Source organism: Papio anubis, chromosome 3 (assembly GCF_008728515.1).
Source record: "Papio anubis isolate 15944 chromosome 3, Panubis1.0, whole genome shotgun sequence".
Classification (NCBI taxonomy): domain Eukaryota; kingdom Metazoa; phylum Chordata; class Mammalia; order Primates; family Cercopithecidae; genus Papio; species Papio anubis.
Window position 1 is genome coordinate 115,152,859 of NC_044978.1, and position 24,914 is coordinate 115,177,772.

The 24,914-nt window shown below is 36.9% G+C and overlaps 1 protein-coding gene across 6 annotated transcripts in view; it reads left to right on the forward strand.

Annotated features, from left to right (window-relative positions):
* Positions 1–24,914, forward strand: part of SLC4A4 (solute carrier family 4 member 4) — a 494,300-nt gene that overhangs the window by 252,548 nt on the left and 216,838 nt on the right. For all 6 annotated transcript variants that reach the window (XM_031664484.1, XM_031664486.1, XM_031664485.1 and 3 more), the window contains 3 exons: positions 5,236–5,371; positions 15,760–15,920; positions 23,265–23,444. In XM_031664484.1, the coding sequence (XP_031520344.1) occupies positions 5,236–5,371; positions 15,760–15,920; positions 23,265–23,444 (477 nt within the window). The remainder of the gene's footprint in view (positions 1–5,235; positions 5,372–15,759; positions 15,921–23,264; positions 23,445–24,914) is intronic.

Consider the following 24,914-nt stretch of genomic DNA (forward strand, 5'->3'; position numbering starts at 1 on the left):
GGCATAGCTCTGGATCTCACTCAAGGTCCATGGCAAGTACTGCCTGGGTACCCTTGATGTTTATTCAAGGCCCAAGGTCTCTTAGTCAGCAGGTGATGAATCTTGCCAAGTCTGGGTTCTTGCTTTCAAAGCAGGAGGTTCCCTTTAGCCCAGTATGTCTAAAAATGTCATCTGGGAGATAGGGCCTGGAATTGGTGCCTTAAGACTCTGCCTAGTATCCTAACCTACTGTGGCTAAGCTGGTATCCAAGTGGGAAGACAAAGTCCTCTTTACTCTTCCCTATACCCTCCTCAAAAGTCCCCCTATACCTTCCCTATACCCAGCTGCACTGCCTGGGGTTGGGGGAGAGGTGGTGCAAACACTTCCTTGGCTGCCCAAGCTGGTGTCTCGCTAAGTCATATGCACCCCAAGTCTCTCGGCTCTGAGCCCAGTACAGCACTAGTAGAAACTTCCTGGAGTTGTGAACTAGTTTATGACATACAATTTTGGAATTTTAATTCCCCAAAATTGATGTGCTGGTTGCTCAGGTGCCTATATGTAATAAATAAGACAGCCTGTGAAAGGGGTTAGGCATGGTACCTAGAGAGGAAGACCTGGAGGTAGTGCTACATTCTTCTTCCATTCCATTTTGCAGAGTCACCACTGTTGCTGTCTAATGAGCAGTGATTCACGTTTTGCTAAATTGAGAATTCCAGACTACAGAGTAATGCTCTGTGGAGGAGAGCCGAGCAGGAATATATACTGTCTATGCTGTTTTTTAGGCAGGAGACCCATGTATTTTTTTTCTGTTAGAGTTGGGGACAAACCTACATCACATCTTTAGAAATGGACAAAAGGTTGATTATCTAACTAACTCTAGACTCTTCCTTTCTAAAAGCTAATTCTATGGAGTATGTATGGACACAAAGAAGGGAACAGACACGGGCCTATGTGAAGGTGGAGGGAGGGAGGAAGGTGAGGATCAAAAAACTACCTACTGAATACTATTCTTATTACCTAGGTGGCAGATAATCTGTACACCAAACCCCTGTGACACAAAATTTACCTATATAGCAAACCTGCACATGTATGCCTATATCTAAAATAAAAGTTAAAAAAATTAAAGCTAGTTCTGATTTAGGGATCTTTGATGTTGAATGTTGATGAAAAGTGATGTTATTTGTGATTGCTAGTTTCAGAACCACTACGATGAAAAAAGTGACTAAACTTGTGGTAATGTGAACACACTACCCCTTAGAAGTATTGTCCAGACTCCAAATTCTGCCCATCATTTCTTCATTTTCATACCCTCTTGATCCCGTAAATAATTAGACTTCACATTTCATGATTGGAAAGGCATTGCAAATATTTTTACATTAAAGTCCTGGAACTTTCGATTATTTTCTACCAGGGATATTAAGAAATTTCAGGCCAGGTGCAGCAGCTCACACCTGTAATCCCAGCACTTTGGGAGGCCGAGTAGGGGGATCACAAGGTCAGGAGATCGAGACCATCCTGGCTAACATGGTGAAACCCCGTCTCTACTGAAAATACAAAGAATTAGCCAGGCATTGTGGTGGGTGCCTATAGTCCCAGCTACTCGGGAGGCAGAGGCAGGAGAATGGTGTGAACCCGGGAGGTGGAGCATACAGTGAGCTGAGATAGCGCCACTGCACTCCAGCCTGGGCGACAGTGCGAGACTCCATCTCAAAAAAAAAAAAAAAGAAAAAAGAAATTTCAAAGCCATCTTTTCTAATCACAAAGTAAAAGATATTCATTGTACCCTGTATCAGTATGTACTTGTACGCAATTACCTTATTTTAATGTTCTGCATATACTTATATTTAGCAGATATTTTTTCTGGTATTGGTTTAGGTGCTAATTTACTTTTTTCTTTAAAGAATGAATTACCTAGTTAATATTTATTTTCCCTACATACATGTAAACTCTGTAAGATCAGAGATCTTTTTATCAGAGGCTGAAGATAAAGCCTGTTAAGCCAAGTAAGAGCATAGACAGTGCTCGGTAAATATTTGCTGAATGGAATACATGAGTGAATTGTAAACACTTTGGAATTTATAGAAAAGTGAACATAAGATAACAGAAGCCCTAGAAATAAACCATATAACACTGAAAATGTACCTGTGTATTTAAATATGCCTGTATATACAGAAGTCCTTGCTTTGTAACGTAGTGCATGACTGTGAAAAAAATGACTTTGAAAACTGAAATTATGTAAAGCGATCCTAATAATCAATGAAAACAGTTACTATTGCTCTTTGACCTTTAAAATTTTTAAATCACTAAAATCTCTCTTGTTGTTAGCTATAAAGGTATAGGGAAATGAAAAAAGATAAAACTAATATTTATTCGGTACACAGCAATTTAAAACATTAGAAACATTGATATTAAGTCGTTTCATTGTACAGTCTTATCAGGAGCATTTGAATAGTGTTTGCCTTCTTCCTGTTGTACCGATGATAAGGAACATGTATTTTTTTTCAATGCCTAGACAAACTGTTGTGCTTTCTAAATGTGAATCAGCTTACATTTTATCCTGTGTGCTTTCCATGTCAAGAAATGTCTCCTAAAATTCCTTGAATGTGAAGTTTTTAGCCAGTATCACTTTCTCTAGGACATCATCATCCTTTTCATCACAATCACTTTCCTTAATTATGTTGATTAATTCACCTTCACTAAGTTCCTCTGACTGCATATACAGAGTCTCTCAATGGTGAATGGCGGCATCGTTTACGTTCCATGGTTAGCTACGTCTTCTCCATTTACGTTTGATACAAATTTTACTTCCAATAGTATTAATTTTTGTTTCTGTACGTTGCCTTCATTCTTGTTGGCCAGTTCCCTCTTTAATTATCCATGTTACATGCATTTATCTTTGGGAGACAAGAAGACAACACATCTACACACTTTGCTGTCTATGTGTGAACTGAATAACAAACATGCAGTGATCAATCACTGACATATTTTAAAGAAGCACCCCATGATTGGTCAGTGATCATTATGCACATAATGTTATGAAGTGATGTATGGACTGAAGAGCTAGCAGCAAATTTGTACTTTATGAAATTACTATTAATATACCATGTTAACTGAAATTTGAACTGTATTGTTAGGGAATATGTTATTTAACCTAAATTGTGGTAACTGAAATGCACACATACCAGACTGAGCACAGTGAGGGCTGCCTCAATTCCTAGCTTCATTTTATAGAAATACATATTTATTGTTTCTTTACTAAAATGGGATCATTTAATGTCTATTATTTTTATTTTTAATTTAAGTTTATATGATATACATGTCAAAAAAGGCCAGCTATTTTGACTACATGTTTTATGATTGCATGGTATTTTATTTTATAGTTGTACCATACTTTATTTAACCAATCTTCCTTTTTGGACATTTAGGATTTTTCTGTTTTCTCAGTTATAAACAATGCTAGAATGATCACTTCTGTCACTAAACCTTTGAGATAACTCTTATTTATTTAGAATGAATGTATTTCTAGTGGAATAATTGTTGGCTCACAGGATATATACACTATTTAAAAATTTTCATGTCCTTCCAGAAATTTTCATGTCCTTCAAGCATCTCCCTTTAGAGAGATGTTTCCATTTAGGCTCCTACCAGTAACATAAATCAAGAAGTGATGGGTGCATGACTCCCAAACCCTTGCCCACGTTGGGATTATCATTTTTTTTTATTTTTGACATGTAATTGAATTTATTTATTTATTTATAGGCAGGGACTTGCTCTGACACCCAGGCTGGAGTGTAGTGGCATGATCTTGACTCACTGCAACCTCTGTCTCCCAGGTTCAAGTGATTTTCGTGGCTCAGCCTCTTGAGTAGCTGGGATTACAGGCACACGCCACCACACCGAGCTAATTTTTTGTATTTTTTTTTAGTAGAAATGGGGTTTCACCATGTTGGCCAGGCTGGTCTCAAACTCCTGACCTCAGGTGATCCGCCCACCTCGGCCTCCCAAAGTGCTGGGATTACAGGCGTCTGTGCCCTGCCATTTTTTGACATTTTAATAGGTAAAACACATTTTATTTTAATGATTAGTTTTGATTTTTAATTAGGTTGAATATTTTTCATGGGTTTATTTGTACTAAATAAATTTTGATCTATGGAATTTTATTCTGTCCCGTATTATAATAGTTTTCAGATGGTAGGGATTTTCTGGTTTTATTGGGTTGTTTGTGTACATATATTTCTATAGATTTATATATGCACGCACGCGTGTGTGTCTGTCTATCCATAATAAATATATTTGTGTGTGCTTGAACTGCATTCACATGTATATAACATTCTTGGTTTTATCCAGGGATTTTGAGGAGTATTTGTGGGCCTTAAATTTGTAACATGACCGTCAATTTCCAACTGCTTTTCTGTCTGTCTGTCTCTCTCTTTTCTTCTTCTTCGTCGTCGTCATCTTCTTTTTTTTTTTGGAAAGGGAGTAACCCATGACCTGGGGGAAATTCTAGTTAATTTTTCATTACATGATTTTCAGGAGATAGGGTCAAAAGGAGCTAGTAGGGCATTCAATTATGTGCTTGAGTGTGTTGGAAAATGTTTTTTTTTTTTCTCCCCCTCAAGTGTACAATATTTTACTTGGGCTTGTTTTTCAAGTGCATTGAAGTGTGACTAAACATTTTTGGGTACTACCATTCTGTAAAGAAGAGGGCCCATCTTGTTAAATATTCCTTCATCAACTTTGCAGTTAGCCAGTTATTGGTAGGGAGAAGCCTGCGAGGACATGAGCTTTAGGCGTTGGACAGAAGGAGGGTGGGTGGGAGGTGGGGACTTGGGGTAACTCAGGATTGGGGTGCTTTGTTGCCCCTCCCACAACTGTATGAAAAAGTGATTGGTTCAAGCTGACTTTTGTCTAATAATTTTGGATGAGTCATAAGTGGAGAAGGCGGGGAAGTGAGTGGTTAGACCTCAGCTCATCTGAGGGCTAAAGGTTCTTTGCAAGACATCACACGGAATTGGAGTGCTGTCCTTCTGGAGAGTGGTGGAGAACCAAGATACAGTTCAGAACCAAAAGAATAGAGAAGGGCTTTGATTTCTTTTTGGCCTTAGATTGGGGATTTGGGAGGCTCAGCAAGAAAGATGTCCACTGAAAATGTGGAAGGGAAGCCCAGTAACCTTGGGGAGAGAGGAAGAACCCGGAGCTCCACTTTCCTCAGGGTCGTCCAGCCAATGTTTAACCACAGTATTTTCACTTCTGCAGTCTCTCCTGCTGCAGAACGCATCCGATTCATCTTGGGAGAGGAGGATGACAGCCCAGCTCCCCCTCAGCTCTTCACGGAACTGGATGAGCTGCTGGCCGTGGATGGGCAGGAGATGGAGTGGAAGGAAACAGCCAGGTGAGGCATGGCTGACTGTATGCAGTACTGACCCAGGGAAACAAGGGCAGGGCAAGATGCTTGATCCTGGAGTGCCGTTCTTTAGCCTTAGCACTTTGAATGGCTAATGGGCATGATGTTGGCTGGGATAAGGAATAAATAATTCTATTTCTTCTTTTCTTTTTTGTTGACATGAATGCAGGGCACCTCTTATTTCACTACTGGGGCATTGTTTCATTGATCCATGTTGCTGTAATTTTGGCTTTTATAAGGAATTAGAAATACAGGTCAATTTGTATACTATTTAATAGTAAAATATTTTAGAGAGATAATAAACTCAGGTACTCAAAAATGACAGCCAAGAGATATGTTTCCAAGTGTCCACATGCCAAGATCTCTTGTGAGATTTTGTGTGACTTATGACTTATTCCCTGTCAAGAGAGAGGTTTTGGCTAGGTACGGTGGCTTGTGCCTGTAATCACAGAATTTTAGGAGGCTGAGGCAGGTGGACTGCCTGAGCCTCGGGGCTCAAGACCAGCCTGGGCAACATAATGGAACCCCATCTCTACACACACACACACACACACACACACACACACACACACAAATCAGCCGGGTGTGGTGGTGCATGCCTGTGGTCCCAGCTACTCAGGACGCTGAGGTAGGAGGCTCACTTGAGCCTGTGAGGTCGAGGCTGCAGTGATCTCTGATCACGTTACTGCACTTCAGTCTGAGTGACAGATTGAAACTCTACCTCAAAAAAATAAAATGAAATAAAAAAGAGATTATTAAAACAATGACGAAAATTGCTCTTATGGTAGTCCCCCCAAGGTTATCCACAGTTTAGCTTTTCATGGTTTCAGTTATGCACTGTACAGAATAGTAAGATATTTTGAGAGAGTCACCATACTTATATAACTATTATTATAGTATATTGTTATATTCATTCTGTTTTATTATTAATTATTGTTGTTAGTCCCTCACTGTGCCTAATTTATAAATTAAACTTTATTCGGTTTTATATATAGGAAAAAAACCTAGTATACATAGGGTTTAGTACTATCCATGCCTTCAGGCATTCACTGGGGGTCTTGGAATGTATCCCCTGTGAATAAGGGGACTACTGTATTTCAAGTATAAACCTGCAATCTTTTAACTATCCAGCTGAAAGTAGAAGGTTCATCTGAGTTTGGAGTTTAGAGGCCCGAGTTTACTTTGACTCTGTTGCATCTTAGCGACAAGACACTTGGTTTCTTAGAGCTTTGGTCTTATTATCAATAAAGAGTGGATAATAATGCCTATTACATATTATATATGTATGGTATATAAAACATATATTATATGTAAATATAGTATATAATGTATTTATAATGTCATGTATTTATATACATACATGTATATATGTATATGTATGAAAATGCTTTGTAAATTGTTAAGCATTACACAAATACCTAGGGTTTCGTTAATTTCATAACAGAGCTTTTCTTTTACATACAGATTCAGAGATATTCTCCAGGCGAGTCTTCTTCTGTGACATAAGGCAATTATGTAATACAAAGACTTTGATTATAATGCAATTGTTGTTCTCTCATTGTCATCATTATGTGCTGATTCCAATGTATTTCACTTTCACAAACAAGATAATGTTAAGATAAACCTTTTATAGTCTATAATTTAATTCAAATCAATTCAACTCAACCAGTGTTATTTGAGTGAATAGTTTATGTCAGGCACTGTTTTAGGTACCATGAATATAGCAGTGAGCAAATGAGGATCTTACATAGATCTCTGTATCTTATTAAAAAGTTTGAAGTAATTTTAATATAATATCTTACAATATGAAAATAAGGAAAACGAAATCATTATCTCAGCTTTGAGTTTAAGAAAAACAAAGCAAAGGTAGATGAAAGTCTTCTTCTGTGGTTACAGATGGAAAAAGGATTTATGGCCGCTATTTTTTTCTAGATAGAGTTAGAAAGAAATTCTAGAGTCAGAAAGAAAATATTTCTTAAAATCACTTTAATCAATTAGAGCAGATGAGCCATAAAGGAGCAATAAGCCAATACCCTTTCCCTTTATGGATGAAAAATTTTTATTTTCTGTGGCATATTTTAAAATTTCTTACATCATACCACTTGTAATCAAGTCTTTATGAAGTTCATTGGATTTTTTGCAGTTTAGTTACTTAGGCTTATGCTTTATAGGCTTATGGATTTATTTTTATTTCCACAATTTTAAGTAATATTGAATGCCTTTAGCCCTTTGGGATTTTTAATACTGAAGAAGCTTCATAAATCAATTTATTTGATAATGGGGGAGAAGTTTTTATTCCTCACCAAGAGTTTCTAGGTAGCTTAGCCTTGCAGAAAGATCTGCTTTAAAAACGTTTAGAACTGATGGAGAATTTCTTATCTTTCATAACTTAAATGATGCTCAGAAAAAAAGTAATTCTGTTTTACTCCTGGCCCCAACAGTAGTATTAAGGAAAGAGACCGAATTTTTAAATACTTTATTTTCAATTTACTGGGTAATTCTCTTTCTAATAGATATCTACAGTGGGTGTGATTGTTCAACTCTTCTGTTTGATAGTTACTTAATATTTTCTTCTTCTAATTAAAGAAGCTTTCAGAACACATTTCCACTCCTCCTCTCTAATACTTTCTCTTGAAGCTCTTCATTCTTTGCTCTTTCAGGGCTTCTTCCCAGGATACAGCAACTGTTTCTTGTTCCCCTCTCTCAGAACCAATAACATGTGTAGAAAAAATCCTCTGTGAAGTACAATTTTAGTTCCTAGAACATTCTCCAAAAGAAGGCTTCCAAAGCAAAAACTTTTTACTAGTAAATCAGTTTCATTCTTTCTTTCCTTCTTTCCGATAGAAAAATACAGTGTGAGAATTGTCTGGGTGCAGCCTGAAGTGTTGGGAGATTTTGGTCTAGTCTTGGCTTTGCTGCTCATTAGCTGGTTAACTTTGAGCAAGTCATGTAATCTTTCTGAGCTTGAATTTCTTTTTTATCAGATGAAAGTCGTATTGGGTTGCATCCTCCCTAACATTATACATATTTCATAGCTCTAAAATTTCATTCCTGTGTGTATACTGCTATACTCAGCTGTGACTCTAAGAGCTACTTTGACTTTCTTATTTTCATCTTGAAGTTCTTTGTGAGTTGTTATCATAGAGTATAATTCAGGTATAGCTTTCTGTTTCTCATTTCAGTCAAACGCAGGTCATACCTCATTTTACATAATCCCTGGTCCCAGAAAGGTAGAGACATTATAGTTCACTGTATACATAATTCAACATTGAATGATAGAAGCATAGAATTTTCACTTAAGATTTTTAAAGATTAAGATGGTTTTGAATACTTTACCATCCTTGAAGACGTTACTTCTTTGGGAGCACATGTGCCATTTTGCTGATGTAGTCCATCCCCAAGACACCCTACTGCTGGAGAGGAAGAGCGTTGGGAGTGTACCGTGTGTGAAGGCCATGCTGTATAACTTCTCTTTATAGGACTTGCCACAATTGCTGTTGATTAATTCATTATGTATGTGATACTATTGTTTTCATATGGCCTCCCTCATTACATTAATTTATCTGCAGACAGAGACTACCATGTCTGTCTGTTCACTATCACATTTCTAATTCATGGCAGTGTCTGATTCATAATAGGCTCTTAATGAACATTTGTTTAATGTGTGATTGGTTGAGAACTGATTGCCTTTGACAAAGCTGTTCTGAATATAATACTTTCTTAGAAGTATTAATTGACCAAATTAGGGTTCTGTATAATTCTTCTCTTTCTTACTGATAAACAGCTATGGAATGAATGACCCAAGGTACCCAGTATGCCATTGATAAAGCTTAGAAGAGGACCTATGTTTAAAGTTTCAAACTATTTTATTAATATATTGATAATATATGCATTTATAAAAGCACAGATATAATACCTTATTTAATTGGAATCAACTAATCGGAGGGCTAATAGGAGTCTCAAAACTGACATGTCTAAAACTGAACTTCGGATCTACTCTTCCTACAGATTTCCTCATCTCAATAGACAATTCCATTCTTTTAGTTCTTGAGCTAGAAACTTTGGAGTCTTCCTTGATTCCTGTCTTTCTCTACACCCAATATCTGACCAATTAGCAAATTCTATTTTACCCTTAAAGATATTCACATATTCAGAGATCTCACTACATCTCACATTCAGTACTGCTGCAACTCTAGTTCATCCCATCATTTCTCACTGAGATTGCTGCAGATGCCTCCTAATTAGTTGATCTCTTTGCACCTGCTCTTACTTCCTTTATGAATGATCTGCCATGATCTCTTTGACCTTGTCTTCCTTTTCATTTCCTCTGCTTCACTCTGCTTGAGCCTCACTGGCCAGTCATGCTAATCTGTCAGGAACTTTGGACTTGTTGTTCCCTCTGTCTGAAATGTTCTCTTTTCCCTGAACCCCCACAGTTACTTGCATGGCTCATTTCCTCATCTCCTTCAGGTATTCATTCAAATATTACCTGCTTAGTAGTTGTCCTATCTATAATTGAAACCTTCCCCCAATACTTCCTATCCCTCATCTTTCATTATTTTTGTCCTTAGCACCTGTCATCATTTAACATATTGTATATCTTGTTATTGTTTCTTCCCAATAGAATTAAAGCTCTGTGAGGGCAGAATTTTTCAGTTGTTTTGCCACTATATTCCTAGTGCCTGAAACTACCTGGCACACAGGTCGTTCTCAATAAAGACTGGTTAATAGAATCAATGAATAGAGAAATAGAACCTTTATTCTTAGTTTGCTACTCCACCTAAATTATTTGGAGAGGCTTGGAGTGAATATGCTTCTGGAAATATTCAGCTTTTCAGTAACCTTTACTACCTGGGACATACCCTGCTTTCAGAATGTTTTTGCAATAATTTTTGACTTCCATTCGTGATGTCTAGCTTCCAGATACGATAGTTTTTTCTCCCATTAAAAGCGCTCAAAGCTACAGACTAATAAATGTTTAATGCTTAGAAGAAATTCATTTTATATATGAAGATGTGACATGAATCTTTTTCTGGCCAACTTATAAATTGATAATATTTTGATTTTCTGTGAAAGCCACAATTGATAGCCTATTTTATTCCATAGACAGCTAACTCTCTGGACTTCTCCAGCTCCCTGTAGGTTCTATTATAAATCTACACCCCTCAGAACTCAATATCATCCTTCTTTCTCTTTTAAGACTCTATACTTTTCAGTTGGCTAATGATTTCTTACATATTATTGAGATGGCTAATGATTTCCTACACATTATTGAGATGAGGAAATCTGTAGGAAGAGTAGATCTGAAGTTCAGTGTAGGGTATTCTTGCAGGAATATCCGACATTGAGCATCATCATTATTATGGCTGTAGTACTACTTCAGGAATTTCAGGTTGGCCCTGTGCCTGAAAAAAATGAGAATTGTTTCAATTACAGGGGGACATGTCCCCTTTTAAGTCATGGAAAGCACAGTAGTTATATTATGAACAAGTTTAAGTATTTATTTATATGAAGTTTAAAGTAACACTCAACTCCATCACCATCCCTTCTATATCCTTCACCTGTTCTTGCCTTTCCTAAAAGTTAGAACTATGAATTTTCAGTGGTTCTTCCAAAATAGAGCACAAGTTGAATACGGTAAAAAGGGTAGACTTACCAGACCTGAAAAATTGTTTGGAATAGGTCAAGAAGCCTGTGCTTCCGTTAAGAATGTCTAGGTGACTAGATGTCAGCTAATGGGTTCAAAAAAGAAAACTGGTAAAAGAATAATTCATGATCCAAGTTTGATGGTGGCCCAAAATCAGGAGAAAGGGAGCTTTTTTTCCCCTTGCCCAAATTCTTTATTCATTTGAGTAGGGATATCTCTGCAAAAATGATTATTAGCTGTCAGTTTATCTTCAGTGACTTTTCAGATGGGCAATGCTGGACTTAACCACTGTTATATGAATGTTTGTTAAAGATAACTCCCCCAGCGTAATTCAAACTGTGCTGCCAAACTTGGGTATAAAGGAAAGCCATCACAAGATTCAATAAACACAAGCCAATAAAGGAAAGGGATATTGATGTTTTATTTCCAACTGGACACCACAAATGTACATCCACTTGTGTTACTACTTGGCAGATTTACCTGAGCCATCTCTGAAGTACCTGATTTAAGGGCGTGGCCATTAAGCACCAACATGTGCACTTATACTGTGGGTTTGGGCAAAGACTACTCTCTCCCAGTGTACACTGACTTCTCTGTCTTTTCTCTACTGAATAGCTTTGGAAAATTCTATTTCAGACCAAGTTAATTTTTCTGTAAGAAAAAGACTCAAGGAATTTAATCATCTATGTAATCATATGTAGTTATGTCTATGTAGTTGTATATGATAACTTTAATAGTTGATCTAGAATTTTAAGAATTCTCCTTAAAAACCTCATTTTTCCCAGGTGTACACTAGCGTTGGCTTCTTTTATGGGTGATAAGGCACTTGTTAGTTAGCAAGAAATTTATCATCATTTCAATAGTTGTACGTAGTTGGAATTTATGTAGTGTAAAGGTCATGTCTGTTTTCCACTGTACAACTGATATGTTATTAAGTTAGAGGTCTTATTTTTTTCTTAATTATATTTAATCATATGATTGGAAAGTTACAAAATTCAGTGATTCCCAGTGGGTCTTTTTTTTCTTCAACAAACGAGTGAAATGCCGTTTGCTTGGCAGTCACTGAAAATGTCTTACACTGCAAAGTATTTTATCATTATTCTTCTAAGACCTTGGAATAAATAAACTTCACCTAATAAACTCCTCCTCTAAGGTTAAAACCATTTTGTAATTGTAAGTATTTAAAAAGCCTGCTTCTGAAACAAATTTTTCTGTAACTTGTCAAGTACTGAAACAAAAAGAAAGTGGGAAACTTATTGCAAATATGTAGTTATTCTTAGTTATTATGAAGGGGAGATAGTGGCTTTTAGTATACTCTACAGCAAAAAGTCTGTTTTTATTTATTTATTTTTTAAACATAATTACATGGTTCTAAAGCACCTTTGCAGATTCATTGGCACTTGGATAGGGTGAACTTTGGTACTTTTGCCTTACCCTTTTCTTTAATGGACTCTGATTTGAACTGAGTAGTTTTCAGTTTTTTTTTTTTTTTTTTTCTAAATCCAAATTTGTCCTTGATATGCGAGGAGGCTAGACAAAGCATGTGCCGTTTCTGGAATGAAACTGCCTGAAAATGATCTATTTAAAGGGGAAAGCTAGTATCTTATGTCCAAAAGTATTTGTTGGAAGTATAATCAGTTCCTTAAACAATCAAAGGAATACATTTTAAAGGAATTTAATAGGCATTTTTCCAGAGTTCTCCTTATGCTGTAAGCTGTGCTGTAATATGACATCATCACAATGTTCAACATTTACTGAACTTAAAGTAAAATAGATGCTAAACTGAGCTATGAGATAATATTTATCCCTTATAAATATAGATTTTAAGGAACTGGCTAGTTTTGAGAATTTATATTTCCATTCCTTTATGGTTAAATCTTGACCTAAAGAGCTGGTGTAATCTAGAAGGGTGAGTAATACAATTTCATAAATCCACCCTATTTTGGATTTATGTTTTCCAAATGCACTTTTTAAATGTATTCAAAGTCATATTTAAGTCTAACCAAGTTGTCTACAACATAAACTATGGAGAGGAATAAATAAAAGATGGACCACAAAGAACAACAATGGTTTTGCTTCTTTTTCTTTTTAAATAAAATCTTATTAAACTTATGTTATTTGGACAATTGAAGATTGTCTTAGCCTATTCAGGCTGCTATAACAAAATACCATAGACTGGGTAGCTTACAGACAACAAAAATTTAATTCTTATAGTTCTGGAGGCTGGGAGGTCCAAGATCAAGACACTGTCAGATCCAATGTCTGGTGAGAGCCTGCCTTCTCACACATGGCACTATATCATTGTGTCTTTACATGGTGGAAGGGGCTAGATAGCTGTCTGGGGACTCTTTTATGAAGACATTAATCCATCTAATCACCTCCCAAAGGGCCCATCTCCTTATACCATTCCCTTGGGGGATAGGATTTCAATATATGAATTTTGTGGGGACATAGACATTCAGACCATAGAGAGGATGATGGCAGAAAAGAACTACTATATATAAGTGAGGCTTAGTTTTTTTTTAAGGAATAGATTTGGCAGTACAGGCTGTTGGCAGCTGATAGAAGTGGGGGCTCATTTAGGAAAGATAAGAGGGAAGTAAAGGCCTTGTAAAACACTCCCCTTTACAGGGCTTCTAGCTGCTCCATGTCATTCATCTTGGGCTTAAATTCTATGACCACATATTCTATTCCTCAGAAAATAAGCCTACTCTTAGGAATTCAAGAATAATCAAGGAGTCATTACACTCTTTATAGATGACATAATTCTAGATAACTCTGACTTGCTTTCATGTATGATGGTATCTTCCTTTTTCTAGAGTCTTATCTTGAGCAATAAATTATAGTATCATATATAAATATGATTCATATGCCAATTACCAGCAAACATGCTTAGAGATTCTGTGAGCAAGCATGAAAAGATGATATACCTGAAGTTAACCAATGTAACATTCTCCATCAAAAATGGATTAGTCTCAAAATAACTCTAATCACCTTATTACCTTTTACAGTTTTGGTTAAACCCATGGAATTATTTGAGTGTGATATAAAATTGTCATTTTTTTTTTCCTCCCAGTTCCTTCTATTTCTCTGGCTGTAACTTGAACCAAAGTGAATACTAATTTAATCACACACACACACACACACACACACACACGCACGAATATTAGAAGGCTTTCATTCTGTTTTGGAATGTGTCACAGCTACTTTTGTAGAAATAAACCAAGTCCAGTCCTGAAGTTTCAGAGCTTCTTTGGTGGTATTGTTGACCTTTTAACTCATGAGGTAAACAGTAAAGATCTCCCTTCCTGCATTTTTGGGGAGGATACAGGGAGAAGAAGGAGGGTCTTAGAATTGTGGGTAAGGTTGATACAAGGATTACCACTGACATGGGAGTTGCCTGGCTGTGAGAGCCTTCCTGAGAGGAGCATGAGGGGAGAAAGTTTTTGGATATGGCTAAAATACTTCTGAAACATATGGGTGCTGGGCTTGATTAAAATTCTAAATTTTCTTTGACATTGTGAGCTGATCACTTGATCTATTTTCACTCCTGGTTCTACTAATGTGTTTTTTTCCCCCTCCTCTGGGGGTGGTACGAGGTCTATAAATAATACCCTATGTAGAGCTGCTTCTGATCTCTGCCCTTTGTTCTCATCTTTAGTCAGTTAGGTGAGTGTTTAGCTTTTTCTAGGAAAACATTTTTCAATCATTAAACCTTTGGGTGAAGAATGTAGAAAAACAATTTTTATTCCATCTTTATCTGTTTCAATATCTCTCAGAAAGTTGAAAGTGAAAGAAGCCTTTTTGTTAGTATCATGATGAATAGCAAAACGATGATACTTTCCCATTTTCCTTTAACAGTGTAGGAAGTGTCTGTTTGTATAATATGTGGGATATAAAGTCTGTCAAATGTGTTTTGCTCTCATTTCCATTAAGGTTTTTATTGCTATATATTGCTAAATTATCAAAATGTCTAGGAGTCTTAGAAAGCAGAAGCTAGAAAAGAGGGTTGTTCCATCGCTAAGGTTAATAGGAGATCTCGTATTATCAGAATAATCTGTTGTTCACCCAGCTTATGTATATTTAAACACACGTGGAACCAGACTTGAGGGTAAAGCTTTTAAAATCACAATAAGAGGGCAATATGCATCAGCTGAGATATGTGTATTAAAGGAAGACACAACAAAACATGTCGGTCTTCCTTAAGCATCAATAAAACAAAATTTTACATTCGTCTTGCCGCTTCACACATCATGTTTCTTATGTCTGAGATAAATATTGGTTCATCACTGATATTTCACCTTATTTAAACTTGCCTCGTGAAGTCACAACAGAATGCTCATGGTGGTGGCTATTTTTATGCACTGTAGGCTGTACCCACATGGAGAATTTTGAAATGCAAATTTTTCTACCTTATTAAAAAATTTAGTTAAATAATTGGTCTTAAGGATCTCATGGTTACATATAGGCAGATAAAAAGCCAAGGATGCTTTGGCTTCTCTTGCTTTGCTTTTTTCCTCTCTAACTTCAAGGGAAGGAGCAGTCTAGTGCTTCTCTTTGGGTGTATTTATGAAGATTATGTAATTAATGATATAATAAGCTATTAATACTCCACAAAAGGAGACATTTTGGAAGTGCTGGAAGGGGTGAAGATGGAGGGGTTAAGACTGCTATTTCTAGAGGAAGTTAGAACACTTTTAATTGCTCTTCACTAATCTCATCTTCCTAGGTGGATCAAGTTTGAAGAAAAAGTGGAACAGGGTGGGGAAAGATGGAGCAAGCCCCATGTGGCTACGTTGTCCCTTCATAGTTTATTTGAGCTGAGGACATGTATGGAGAAAGGATCCATCATGCTTGATCGGGAGGCTTCTTCTCTCCCACAGTTGGTGGGTAAGTATGCTGTTTGAAGTTTGTATTATTTTTTTTGGCTTTACCTATCCACAAGTCTCCATCCAGGCAGATGACTAGTAGTGTAAGCAGAGTTAAATGTTTTATAACATTTATTCTCTCTTTTTGTATTATAACATTAGTATGATTTATTGCAAGAAAATCTGAAAAATATACAAATATTAAGAAAATAGTAAACTATCTTCCATGACATCTTCCCCTGGTCATTGTTGGCATTTTGAAATATTTCCTTCTAGCTTTGCTTCTCAATCCTTTCCTTGTGCTTTTCAGTTTTTTTCTTTTTTTTTGAGACAGAGTCTCACTCTGTCACCCAGGCTGGAGTGCAGTGGCACAGTATCAGCTCACTGCAACCTCCTCCTCCTGGGTTCAAGCGATTCTCCTGCCTCAGCCTCCCGAGTAGCTGGGATTATTGGTGCCCGCCACTTGTACCTTACGTACTTCAGATGCATGAAAAGTGTGGGGCTTCTTTGCAAATCTAACTAACAAGCTCTCTGAAAAAGAACCAAGTGTATATACATCAGCCAGACATATGCCTCACTTGACAGCTAATCTTTTCTTCCAACACAAATGCTGCGGCATTCATATTATCTATAATATAAAGAAATGGATGTCATAGGTAAGCCTTTTGTCTACAGATATGCAAAGAAACACTGCAGTAACTCTAATATTAGACAAGAATGTTACACTGGTCACCTTCTGCAGGTCTTTGATCCACATCTTCTTCCCCACAATCCCAGGGCAGGCACACTGCAGACCCTTTGGAAAAGTGCAGTCATCGCTACAGGTCCAGTGCTCACCTGGTTGTGGAATTTCCTAGGAATAAGAAGTGGAGCCCCCGCACTTCTTTTTAAGAAAAATGTGATCTTTGGCACACCTAGATCTGAAGGGTAATACGGCAGTTTAGGCCAAGCCACTGATAGAATTTGAAAACAATGGCTCCAGTTTGGAATACAGTGGTGTGTGCCCAAGGTGTTCAGCATGATGAGTTAGCATTCAATGCACAAAGTACTAACCACAAAGGAAGCCAAAGCTGCCCTATACCATGAGGTTCAGTGACTTTGATGGTGGTGATACAAATGGTACTTGGCACCAATGTGACCTAACTCAGTCACTTACCTGTAACATCCTGCTGGATCCATGCCCCACCTAGCCTTTCTCCACATGCAACTAAAGGGGCTTGACTTTTGCCTACAGTCAGCCCTAACTCAGGAACTAGACTATTTCTCTTCTTACAGATGATTTAAGTCCTGCTTTACAGATGATGAAACTGAGGTCCAGAGAAGCTTAGAGTGCAAGTCTAAGATCAAAGACTTCTAGAAATCTAGTGTCTGGACTTCTAGTCCAGTAAAACCAAGGATGGGTGAATAAAGAGACTCCATTTATAACATTAATCTTATGCCAATAAGTGAAAGTGAATGTAAATCTGTGCATATTAAATGAAAAATAACTAAAAAGGAAAAGTACGACTGGGCGTGGTGGGTCATGCCTGTAATCCCAGCACTTTGGGAGGCCAAGGTGGGTGGATCATTTGAGGTCAGGAGTTCAAGACCAGACTGGCCAACATGGTGAAATCCTCACCCCCGCCTCTACTAAAAATACAAGTGGAGAAGGGAGAGGACTTATGTGAAGATTCTGGATGGACAGAAATAATTATTTTATACATTTATTCAGCAGTGGTACACGAGTTTCTACAATGTGCCGAACACTGTTCTAGGCCTTGAAATTAGGGTTTGCAAATCTACCACTTTGTAAATGAGATAAGGTACATGTCAACATAGGTACCAATCTGCATATGCAGTTAGAAAATAATGGAGGAAACAGAGTTTTGTATAGCATTTTCATACTTAACAAGGCAGGTGAAGCTGAAAATGGAAATCTGATATATGAGAAGAGATCTTGGATTATGGTACCCAGGGAGAGTGGAACCCATCTACAAAGACAGAAGCAAACAGAAAGAATGATTTTCTGGGCCATCTGTTCTGTTGTCTTTTTTTATTTATTAAAAGCTGCAAGAGAGATTGTTATCCAGATAAGTATAATGATTGACAAAAATCAATCCAGTTTTTGAGTGAAAATTCTAATTTCTGCATTCTCAGACTTTAAGAACTAACCTGGAGCAAAGATGTCAAAAATTACACAAGTTGAAAATAAGTCAAATGTGCATACATGTAGGGCAAACCGGAGAAGAAAATCATGACTTGGCAGTGTATAGGCAGTCTAGGAGGAGAATAAGGATCACCAGGAAGATTCCCTTATTAAAAAAAAATGTATTTTATTTTATTTTATTTTTTTACCATAGATGATCATTACTGCTTAAAGTTTCCCCACTTAGGGATTCATGCCACTGTGCTCAGGGTTTGTCCTCTACTAAAATATACCTACTCTATGGGAAGATATCATATACTAATTCCCATGAGATACAGAGTGATGTTGAAGAAGGAATGCTGGATTTAATGTTGAGGGGTTTTAATTAAAGTCTAGCCCTGTTAGCATGTATGACTATGGGCAAGGCCAGTTACTGAACTCTTTTGGAGTCTTCATTTCCTCATCTATAAAAAGAAGATGAAGGTGGACCTTTCAGGGTTGTTATGAGCATTAAATAAGATCATCAGATGTATTTGCTGTCTACTTACATGTCTATCCCGTTATAAATAGTTTATCCAGATATTTCTGCATGTCACCTAGCAGAGTGTAGAGAAGTGAATCAGATGGAGAGACACTCAGTGCCTTCATGAACAGGAGACAAAATTCTAAATGGTGTGGTAGACAGAGCTGGAAACAGTTGAACAGCACCTCTGCTGTGCTTGGAACTGATCAGCAAGCGTGATGAAAGTTAAAAGTTGAATTACACACTTGGATGTTTCTGTAAAACTGTCTTTGGGATCTTCATCACCAGGAAGAGCCATCTTGAGCTTCTGGTCTTCAGCAACTAACTGACCCTTTTCATGTTGTAGAAGAGAGAGTACCACATTATACTGGGACGTCTTTAGCCAATGGCCAGAGAGAGAAGGTTTTGGTATTTACTACATGTAGGAGAGGTTAACCAAGCATTTTGTGGTTTCCCTTCAATTTTTCATTACTTTTTATTATCAGCTGTGAACTTTTTCTATAACCTCCATGCATTTACTTTAAAAATTGTCATTACATGTTAAAATTTGACACTACTAGATCACTTTGAGGTATCATCACTCACTAATATGTTTTCTCTGCAGTCCATGGGGCAAGCAGTCAGAGAGCCAGTGCTGTCATCCTGGAGCTGATACTACAGAAAAACAGTTCAGGGGCAAATAACACATCACAAGTAAAACAAAGAGGAGGAAAAGGGCCAGATTTCCAGAAATGGGGAGAAGAGCGTGTTTGAAAGAGTGTCACTAGCTAAAAAAATCTTAATCCTTTGAAATAATCAAAACCCTACAGAGGATAAAACATGGAGGAAACGGAGCCCTTATTTCATCTAAATGACAGATGATGGCACAGTAACTTAAGAAGTTATAGTCATTATTTGGTTATTTAAAAAATCCTTTTATAGCAGTGGGTGAGGTGCAGTTGTTTTGTCCCAACTCATGCCAATACTTCTGAGTTGAGAATTAAACACAGCTAATTCTTAAGATGCATCTTCCCCCACACCCCAATGTTATATCAACAAATGAGAAGAAAAAGAAATAATAGCAAGCATGAGTATATCAAACAAACTATAGCTGCTTTTCATCTTCCTTTGCAGTCCACCTGCTACCCCTCACCAGCCTGCCTCTGAGAGGCGTCTCACCCTGCAGGCTCAAAGACAGTGCCACACCATGTGAGGGCCCTGCACCACGGTGTACGACTGTTTAAGCAGGTGTTACTTCTCACACTTACATAAAAAATTCAGCCTATTTTTGATTCTTCTCAGGACCTCTACTTGATTTTTTCGTGAAGAACGCCTTCTGAATGTTAATAGAAAAATTTATCTTTAAAGTGTTATAAAGGATAAAACATCGTTTTCACAGATTATTTTAATAGCTTTATTGTTAGTATCCTCATTGTAATTCTACATTTAAAGAGTGTCATTCACATATGAAGCTGAGTCTATGGGAATTTTCTTTCCCTCTTAAGTTAAAAAAATTATAAGCCATTTCAGGTATTTTACCATGATGGGAAGTGAATTGGGAAAATGTAGCTCTATTTTTGGAGTCTCATTTTTATATTTAAAGGCATTCCTGAGCTGTGCGTGTTGGCAGATGTATCGGTCCTATTGTTTCTTACTTTTTATACTTTTTACATCTTCAAAATGATATTAACTTTTTTCTAGTCACAAAACTAATGCATGTTCATTTTAAAATAACCTGGAAAACTGTTACACGTAAAATTAAAAATAGTCACTAATCTAATCTCTCAGAGCTGTCCTCTCAGCATTTTTTTCTGTATAACTCTGTTTGCACATATATAATTGATTTTACAAAATGGGATCATACTACATCATTTTAGTCTTTTTTTTAAACATAACATAATATGAACCCTTTAATGTCATTAAATAGAAATAAAAGCATTACTATAATGGCTGCAAAATATTCAATAAAGTATTCTTGGGCATTTAGATTGCCTTCAAGTTTTAATTATAAAGAAAAGAAGTGAACATCTTTATTATATTGTTGTGAAATTATTTCTTTAGTATACATTTCTAATGGCAGAATATTCAAAAGGTGTAAACATAGTACAGAGCTTTTGTACTGCATAGTCAATACTGCAACATTGTCATCAGAAATGGAATTGCCCATTGAATACCTTTCACGTCATGGGGATTGATTCAACTTTTTAATTTTTATCCCTTTGACAAAAAACCTCATAATTGGTCATATTTGTATGTTTATTTAAATTATCTTAATCTTGAAGTTGAATATTTATTTATGTATTTTTGGCCCTTTGTATTTCTTTTAAGAATGTTTATGATCTTTGTCCATTCTTCTGTCACATGGCCATCATTCTTTTGGTTTGCAAAAGCTCTGCATATGTCAATTCCTTTTTTTCTCTAGAGCTTAGTTTTTAAATACAGAAAAGTATTGTATGACATGGAAAAAGATCTAAACTTAGAGTCAGAAAACCTGGTTTTATATAGGAGTTTTGCCTCTAATCAGTCCATGTCTGTGGGCAAGTCACTATGGCCCTGTGTTCTCATCTGCATAGCAAGAGGTTGAACTTGATGCTCCATGAAGTTCCTATCAGCTCTGCTATCATCTAGAGTTGGCACATTCTCTCCCAATTGGTAGCGTCTGTGGGATTTTGAACACTGAAGGCTTAATTTCAGTGTAGCTGTGAAATGTTACTGCCCCCACTTTCCTTTGAATGATTTTGTAGTTTATGCTTAAAGAGATCCCTATAATGTTGGCCGTTTTAATGGAAACTTAATGAAGGGCATAAAGTCACACAGATGTTTTAACCTGTTCTGACTGGTGATTTCCAGGCATTAGTAACAGAGGACCGGCTGTGCATACATAAAGATTGGTTTGAGATTTCAAGGGAGGGCGAGAATAGAGGGAGGCCCTGCTAGGAAGGGTAGATAAGAAACGCTTTGGTCTACAACCCTGAAATTAGAGTAGGAGTTTGATAACACTCATAGGAGATATGGTGGGGCAGTTTGTTTGTTTTTCTGGTTCTTCTGTAAAATGGACTTTCCACTTTAAAAGGACTTAAAGGAAAAGTAGAGGGGTTGTGTTTTGTAGGCACCTGATTATTTACTGTGGAAGAGAGGTTTAATGGTAATTACAGGATCAATTCTGATAGTTTTACTGAGTGGGGTTTGTGTAGTTTAAAATACTCAGAGCTAAAAGCCACTCTCAAACCAAAACATTTCTATGGGAAAAACTCTTCCTGCCTTGCCCAGATTCCTTACCAAGTGGTCCCATGTTATGTAACATTTATGGCACCTCTGTGAGGCATGTGATGAAAATCCTGGATTCAGCCTCTGCTTAGCTTGCAAATAGTTGATTGTACACTGTGTGAATTGCCAGTTTCTAGCTATAGGTTGTGAGGCCAATTCTGTGAGTGCTTAGAAGATGGACTTTTGAGAAGTTCAGTCATGCCCAAGCAAAACCCCTTGAACATCTGTAACTTCTCTTTACAAAGAAGTGGGAATCCTTGGGAGATGCTGTTATCCTACCAGTACCCATCAATTTTCTTGCCAGCCTTTTAGAAAAGAATAGTTATTGTTCATTTCTCTACATTTATATACTAAAGTTTGCCCAAGAGGAAAATATGAATGTGTGCTAGATGCATCCGTGTGCCAGAAAGGGAGCCGTGGGATCCATTACTCTCATTCTGTGCAGAGGACAAAAGTTCTACTTGCATATATCGAGACAGACTCCTACCAATGCACATCTTGCACAGATTCTGTAGTGTTTTGTCCTCAGCACCATTCTGGCTGGAGATAAATGTTGGCCTGTCGTGAAGATGTAGAGTAGAATGCACCAGGCTTCATTTATGTTATACTGCTGACATGCTGGCTTGTGAGAAAGAGGGTTTCTTATTTTCAATTGGAATAGGAACTTACCTTCCAGCAGAATGACCTATGAGCAATTTCTATGAAACACACTCATCTTTCTGGTTAAAATCATATGAAAAACAGAGTAATAGAAACTTTACATTTTTTTGGTAGTAAGACTAAGATATTAAAATTTCATTAAAAATTTCAGTCAATTTATACTTTAAAATACCCAATGGAAGTATATTGGAAAGTCTTTAGTTGGATCTGAACAATAAGAATAAGTCTTCTTTCTTAGAAAAGACTGCAACATAATTTTGTAGTTTAATCTTTCTTTTATTGGATTAACTGGTGTTCAAATGATCTGATACTGAGTGTTGTTTTCCTTTACTGTATTCTATTATTAAGTACATATAACATTACAGAAGAATTTGGGAAAATATATTTTAAAAATCAGCAGTCATTACTTTAAATTTTCTATGCTCTTTTCAAGTTTTTGAATATCATTTCTATTTCTGATATACCTTTGCTATGAGTACATGAACTTTTTGACTCTTCCCCTTTTAATTGAAAAATATAAATTACTGACTACTTATGTTACAGAATAATCTGACTTCTGTGAATACACCATAACTGGGATTGAAAAAACGTAAAATGAATACTTTAATATTTGTATCTCTGTCATCAATGCCAGTATCTGTGTACCCTGTATCTTTATCTTTTATATAAAATGGGAAATTAGAAATTTGGAAAACAATATCCTGATGTGAAATTTGAGGATGACATCCATAAAGTTAGAGTAAAAAAATAACTTTGTGGTCTTGTGACTGAGTTTGGTTTTTTGCTTTTGTTTTGCTTTGTTTTTGTATCAGAGATGATCGTTGACCATCAGATTGAGACAGGCCTATTGAAACCTGAACTTAAGGATAAGGTGACCTATACTTTGCTCCGGAAGCACCGGCATCAAACCAAGAAATCCAACCTTCGGTCCCTGGCTGACATTGGGAAGACAGTCTCCAGTGCAAGTAGGATGTTTACCAACCCTGATAATGGTAATGCAGAGGCCAGCTGGCTGCTGCTTTCTCTTACTTGTCTCACTTACCTTTACACCATCTCCTGTCATCTTTGTTTTAACCCTTCTCCATATTTCTTCTTTTCTTGCATTCATATGCCATAGTCATTTCATGGTGATATTTTTAATCCAGTTGGGCAAGTTTGCAGTCTTGCTGGAAAGATTGCCGCAGTTGTTGTAGGCTGCTAATGCTATGGTGACTTGCTTACTCCATATACATCTATTCTGATTGATGGAGGTAGTTCAGTAGTAACTCTGTGATGAAACAATAGAATATTATAGATGAGTCAGCAAATTTGTAGATTATTGAGTACCTCTGTCAATATGTTTTCAACATGGTGGTTTGCCAGAATTAGGAGGAGAATAGTAAGATATGATAAATGCCTTGAAATTTCCTATCACAAAGTGTTTGCTTGTATGTGAAATGGTGTCCAGTCTATATAAATGATGACTTTATCAGAGTAAGACTCAATATTATTTTTTACCTCTAATGAAACTAATCTGCTTTTTGATATATGATAATGATAGGTCCAAGAATAATTATTCAAGATGGGATATTAACCCCGTTATTTCACAATAAGCAAGACACTGTATCTTATCTGTAGTTTATTGATTTACCAGAGTTTCCTGTAGAATGTCTATCTTTTGTATCATTGCCTTTGTTTCACATACATTTCTTGATTGGGAGCAATCTGAGAAGGGAGAAGTCAGTTTTCATGAGGTATGGAAAATGAAGGTATGGTGGAAAGAAGCACTAAGCATTGGGCTGATAGGGTTAGGTCTATCCTCCCATCCCACCCCCAATCTTCCTTAGTATTAAGAGAGATGAGGCCGGGCACGGTGGCTCACGCCTGTAATCCCAGCCCTTTGGGAGGCCAAGATGGGCGGATCACGAGGTCAGGAGATGGAGACCATCCTGGCTAACACAGCGAAACCCCATTTCTACTAAAAAATTACAAAAAATTAACTGGGTGTGGTGGCACACACCTGTAGTCCCAGCTACTTGGGAAGGTGAGGCCAGAGAATTGCTTGAAGCCAGGAGGCAGAGGTTGCAGTGAGCCAAGATCACGTCACTGCACTCCAGCCTGGACTACAGAGCGAGACTCCATCTGAGAAAAAAAAAAAAAAAAAAGAGAGAGAGAGATGAGTAGATAAGAGTGATTCTAATTCACTGCTTTCAGCTGCACTTTCAGAATAACATAAAACCAGTTGATGTGGAAAAAGTTGGAGTAACTGAATTGCAACGCAGCCACTCCATTTCTGGAAATGGGTTTTCTCTTCCTAGTATTAAAGATAACTGTTGGCTGGAAAAACGCTGCTAGCAGATTTTCTGTGGTATATTTTTTAGACAAAACTGGTTATGTGCAAATAATTAAAATAAAATGCTCTTTATAAAAAATTTATAAAAGAGAATTGAATCTACAGTATTTCTACTACAATTTGATGGTTC